Source organism: Vigna unguiculata, chromosome 11, assembly GCF_037176805.1.
Source record: "Vigna unguiculata cultivar grain cowpea cultivar isolate G323 ecotype 2 chromosome 11, ASM3717680v1, whole genome shotgun sequence".
Taxonomy (NCBI): domain Eukaryota; kingdom Viridiplantae; phylum Streptophyta; class Magnoliopsida; order Fabales; family Fabaceae; genus Vigna; species Vigna unguiculata.
In genome coordinates this window covers 30154821-30160918 of record NC_140802.1, presented here as the reverse complement: position 1 = coordinate 30160918, position 6098 = coordinate 30154821, and the positions used below count along the sequence as shown (strand labels likewise).

The 6098-nt window shown below is 44.3% G+C and overlaps 1 protein-coding gene across 1 annotated transcript; it reads left to right on the top strand.

The window, feature by feature from the left end:
* The first annotated feature begins 4696 nt into the window (after positions 1-4696).
* LOC114194872 (uncharacterized) lies at positions 4697-5392 on the top strand. Its single transcript, XM_028085278.2, has one exon. It carries the CDS (start codon positions 4697-4699, stop codon positions 5390-5392), a length of 696 nt encoding a protein of 231 aa, XP_027941079.2.
* The last annotated feature ends 706 nt before the right edge of the window (positions 5393-6098 follow it).

Below are 6098 nucleotides of genomic sequence, written 5' to 3'. Positions count from 1 at the left end.
CTATCTTTGGCTAAAAGGTTTGGTAAAAATATCAGCAAATTGATGCTTTGTATTTACATATTCTATCTCAAAATTGCCCTAACTTATGTGATCCCTTAAAAAATGATGTCTAATTTCTATGTGTTTTTTTCATAGAGTGCATTATGGGATTTTTGATTAAATTAATAGCACTGGTATTATCACATTTCAGAGGTATATGATTTAGAAAAATATTATAATCCTTTAACTATAGTTTCATCCAGAGAATTTGAGCATAACAATTTTCAGCAGCTGTGTATTCAGCCTTTGTAGTTGATAAAGCCATAAGGCTTGTTTCTTGGAGTGCCAAGAAACTAATAAGCTTTCTAAGAGATGACAAGTACCACTGGTAGTTTTTCTATCTATTTTACAGCCACCATAATCAGCATCAGAGTAACCTATTAGACTAAGTGAGGCCCTAGAAGGATGGCAAACTCCAAAAGATAGAGTTCCTTTAAGATATTTTAAAATTCCTTTTACTGTTATAAGATGTGATTCTTTAGGACTGACTTGAAATCTAGCACAAACAAATACAAATTGCGTAATATCAAGTCTACCTGCAGTAAGATATAAAAGAGACCCTATCATACCTCTAAACATAGTTTGATTTACTTCAATACTTAGTTTGTCTTTATCCAAATAACAAGAAGTTCTCATAGGAGTACTTGCTGCTTTAGCAGTATCCATTTCAAATTTTTTAAGTACTTCCTTACAGTATTTAGATTGGGATATGAATGTTCCTTCTTCCATTTACTTAATTTGCAATCCAAGGAAGAAAGTTAATTCTCCCATCATTGACATTTCAAACTCACCCTACATTATACTTGCAAAACCTTCACATAGGGATTTATTAGTTGATCCAAAAATTATATCATCAACATAAACTTGAACCAATAAAATATGTTCACCTACTCTTTTAATAAACAGAGTTGAGTCTATGTTACCTCTTTCAAAATCATTTTCTAACAAAAATGTGCTTAAGAGTTCATATCAGGATCTAGGTGCTTGTTTTAAACCATAAAATGCCTTCTTCAATTTATAAATGTGATTTTGAAATTTATAATCCTCAAAATCAGGAGGTTGTTCAACATACACATTGTAAGACCCGTAGAATTTAATTAATTAAATAATTAATTAATTAATAAATACGGGAGGGGTAATAATTATGACATTAAATTATGGTTGGTATGACGTGGAAAAGTGCTAGCTCATATGGTTGAGAGCACTTTGATTGTGCGAGAGGACTTGGGTTCGAGTCCTATGTATGCTAACTTTTGATGTTATGGTTTTGTTATTTAAATTTATGAAAACATGTTCTTGTATGTTATGATACTTGAATTGTGAAGGTTAGCATGAAACATGATTGGTTGAAATGGTTATGCACTTGAGTGGTAACAAAGGGGTCATGGGTTCAAACCTTGGAAAGGCTAAATGGAAATTATGCTTGTTTTTATTTTGCTAATGGTGACTTTAGAGGGAAATGGGAAAGGTTAACAAAGGCAATGGGAAGCAGTACGGCCAAGGGGGGGCTGCATTCCCATTCATGATGAGAGATGGAAGTACTAGTTTAAAAGGAAAAAGTTGGAGTTTAGGCAAGGTTTTGGCAAGGCTGAACCTAGACTTAGAAAAACAGAGGCAAGGGTGAGTGAGAGGGGCTGACGTGAGGGAGTTGAAGGCAGAATTGAGGGAAACCAAGGGTGGCCATTGGTGATCAAGGGAGAGCTTCATCAATTGTTCTAATTTAAGCTAAGGAACCAGGTTAGGGGAGCTTTTACGCGTTAACTTTATTTTTAATTTGAATGGCATGCTAAATAGGGTAATTCATGCGTTGATTAATTTAATTCTGATTGGTATGCTGAATTTGGTATGATTATGTAGGATTTGTATATTTCATTTTTAAAGATTGTGATTCTGGGAAATTTCCAGAATTAGTCTGGTTGGTGGTGAACTGCCGCCAGACTATCTTTTCCTTCCTAGGCCAATTTAGGGTTCCTATAGAGGAACCACCTGCCAGATATAGCCTAAAATAGATAATTTGACCACTGTTGACCAAATCCTTGCCCAGAGTTGACTGGTTGACCAGTCTTGACTTTTTGACAGCCCATTGAGAGACTGCCACGTGTCAGGGAAGTCTCTCTCCCTATTAGGGTTTGGCTGCCGTGAGTGGTTCAGGCGAGATTATGGTGGTTGTCGCGGTGGCTGCGAAATTGTCGCGAAGGTGTTGTTGGGTCTGCGGCTGTCAAGGGGGGGAAGTGGCGTCACGGTGGGGCTGGATGGTGGAGGAAGCAGGAGGCTCGAGTGCGATGTGGTGGCTGCCATGGAAGCGATGCTGTCGACAACGGCGCGGGAGTGAACGGGGTCGACACAGTTCTTACGTGAGCGCGACGAGGGCGCAGGTGCAGGCGCAAACTCGCGGTGGCTTCCATGGCGAACTCGTGGTGGTTTCCATAGCTTTGATGGTGGCGCGAGAATGATGCAGCGGAGCTCACGTTTGCTGCTGCAGGACTCGCTAGTGCTGCAACAATGGTGGTTGCCGACGACGTGAATGAAGGAGCACGTTGTTCTGACGCGAGGAAGCATGGAGGACCTCGAGTATGGTGCAGCAATGAAGGCGCGATGGTGGCGCGATGGTGTCGTGATGGTGGCCGAGAGTTGCAGAAGATAGAGGTGCGATGGAGACACGAGGAAGACGACGCTGCGGCTGGAGTCATGGCGGCGCGGGAGTGGCAGGTTCGAGATGTTGGAGCACGACGGTGGGGGCAGCAGTCCGGCGGGAGTGCAGCGGTTGGCTGCATTCCGGCGTGAGCTGCGGTGGTCGGACGAGGTCATGGCGGCAATGGAGGTGGCGGCTGCTTAATGGAATGGAGATGGAAGGAGAGAAAGAGTTAGGGTTAGGGTTTTGGTTGTTTGAAGGAGAGAGAGAGAGAGTGATGATGTGGCGTGTTTCGATTGGTGATTTGAGTTAATGAAAGATTGATGATGTGGCAAACTGTGAATGGTTAATTTAGTAAGTGGAGGATTGCCACGTGGCGAAATCTGATGGATTAGATCTTAAGTGACATTAGGGGTGCAGCTTAGTAAAAAGGAGGGGTGCAAAGCAGAAATTTAAAGTTAAATTACAGAAGGGGGTGTAAACCTGAAAACAGGGGGTGCAGCTAGCTCTAGAAATATTTTATTTTAATAATAGATATTCCATTTCGAAAAAGGGGTGTAAACATGAGAACTGGGGGTGCATTTAGTACCTGAACTATTTCTCTCCAAAATTCCTATTTTGGGACTTAATTTATGAATTAAAAGATTCATTATTTACACCCTTAAGGACCTAAATTAAATTACACTTGCATTATTAAACTCAAGAATATCTAATAATAAATTTGATGCAACTAATATCAAATTTGTAAGCGCAAAAATAATATTAAATTCCCCAAAAGTTAATTATTGAATGTGAGCCAAGGTTCGACTCATCATAGCTTCCAAGCGGTCTGGAAGCTGTGGCGCCTAGCGGTACGTGTCCCCCGCCAGGCGGTTTAGCTGCTGTAAGTCCCAGTTGTTGGACTTCATAGGGTGTTCTACAAGGCTTCTGGTAGTGCTTTAGAGGTGAGGTTGCTGGAGTTCCTTGAGTTGTGGCTCGGAACGTATCCCTTGAGTTGTGGCTCGGGATGGGGGTTAAGCACGTGGTATTCCTTGAGTTGTGGCTCGGAATAGCATCTCTTGAGTTGTGGCTCGGGATGGCGGACGAACACGAGGAACCCTTGAGTTGTGGCTCGGGTTGGCGAGTGTGGCCGGTATGAGTGTGCTGGTTGTGGCCAGTACGGATGGGTCCAGATAGATTGCCCTCCTCAGTTGTTGGCTGACGAGTTTGGTAGTCTTGGGACGATACGGACTTTGTTCGTATGTGGGAACTCTACCTGGCGTTGCGGTGTATGATCCGTAGCATGTATTCCTGCACGTGCTCTATCGGTTGTGGCCGATAGGTATGGCAGCAAGTCACCTTGAAGTAATTAGCAGACGAGGTAGAACATGAATAAACGTATTGGAGATTGAATCGAGGGAATAAAAATATAGGGCAATGTGGAAAGTTAAATTTAAGTGATGTTATGTGTATGTATACTGATTTATATATATATGTTTATAGCTTCGAATATATATGTGTTTTATCTGCTAAGCTCACCCTATCTGCGTGTGTGTGGCGATGATCGTGTACGCGGTACACGGGAGCAGATGCTGGTGATGCAGGTGGCTCAGGTGCAGCTTAGGCGCGGAGAGGGGATTGAGTTGGGGAGACTTTTTACTTGTATTACTTGTTTTGGAAATATTTGTAAACCCGGATGGGTGACTTAATAACATTGGATTTTAATTATGTGATGGACGTTCTAAGTTTTTATCAGCAATTAATAAAGTTTTAAATTTTCCCGCGTTTTGGGGAAAATGAGGTATTATTAAACATGTTGTCTTAATTATTCCAATTATTTATTTATAAATTAGTAATATCCTGACGGGATGTTACATTTGGTATCAGAGCAATGGTTTTCAAAATGATTTTGGGGTCTATGGGGAGTGAGCATACCGCGTTACGTTTGTGTGACTAATTGTCTGTGTTGTTAGTTTATTTCTGGATATGAAATCCTAATATGGGCTGTGTGTGTGAACCAACTATAATATGTGGCGTGCACGAGCTATGGCTAACAGGAGGAGGAGGAACACCGCTGGAGCTGATGACATAGCTCAGGCGATCCATCGTATGGTGGACGCGATGCAGCCCATAGCGGCGCCACCCAGAGCTATAGTGGCACCTACCCGGCCAGTAGCTATGGAAGATTTCATGAAACACCGGCCGGCCAAGTTCTCTGGCAAAGCCACTCCTGACGAGGCAGATGCTTGGATGCGGGAGTGTGAGAAGATCTGTAGAGTGCTGGGATGCACAGATGAGCAGAGGCTCTTGTTTGTCACGTTTCTTCTGGTGGCAGACGCAGAGTATTGGTGGCAGGGGATGCAGCAATTGATGCAGACCCGTGGGGAGCAGGTGACGTGGACTGTCTTCAGGACGAGGTTCCTGGAGAAGTACTTTCCCGACAGTGCGAGGCACGAACGGGAGACAGAGTTCCTTACTCTTCAGCAGGGGACTATGACCGTGGCGGCTTATATAGAGAGGTTCGAATACCTGGCGCGTTTCTACACTCCAGAGGTTACTGAGGAGTGGAGGTGTAGGAGGTTCGAGGGCGGATTAAAACATGAGATACGCCGCTTCATTGTGCCACTTCGGATTAGAGAGTTTCCAGTTTTGGTCGAGCAGGCCAAAACCGTGGAGCAGTTGGAGACTGGGTCGAGTAGTGGGGGGAAACAGCAGAGGACTACCTCAGATGTCAGACCTTAGAGGAAACCTTATAGCAGACCGCCGACTACCTGGGGAAGATTACGGTGTTTTAACTGTGGTGGGGAACACTTGAGGAGGGATTGTACTAAACCTGCCAGCAATACAGGTGGAGGCAGTAGTACTGGTAGGTGCTACGCATGCCAGCAGACAGGGCACTTTGCACGTCAGTGTCCTAACAGAAGATAAGCTGGTGGTGCGCCAGCTACGAGACCAGTAGGAGACCGACCCAGAGCACCGGGGCGTGTGTTCGCCTTGACGACCACAGAGGCGAAACAGTCAGGTAATCTTTTGCAGTTTCTATGTTTGTTGTGTGACCACGAGGTAGTGGTGTTGTTCGACTTAGGAGCCACTCATTCGTTTGTGTCTAATGAATGTGTGAGGAGGCTCGGGCTCATGATGCGAGAGCTGGGGTGCGAGCTTTTAGTGGCGACGCCAGCGTCTGGAGAGGTATCCACCACTTCTATGTGCGTGGGGTGTCCTATGGAGGTGGCAGGCCGTAGGTTCAGGTTGAACCTCATTTGTTTGCCGATGGAGGGTCTAGACGTGATTTTGGGCATGGATTGGTTGTCGAGCAACCATGTCGTCATTGATTGCGGGCAGCGTCAGATAGTGTTTCCTGAGACGGTGGGGCTAGAACTGATCTCGTCTAATCAGGCGGCGAGAGAGATTGAGGTTGGAGCTACCTGTTACATGATTGTGGCTCAGG

Excerpts from the sequence above, each read along its gene's own strand:
- LOC114194872 (XM_028085278.2), top strand. The coding sequence starts at position 4,697 with ATGGCTAACAGGAGGAGGAGGAACACCGCTGGAGCTGATGACATAGCT.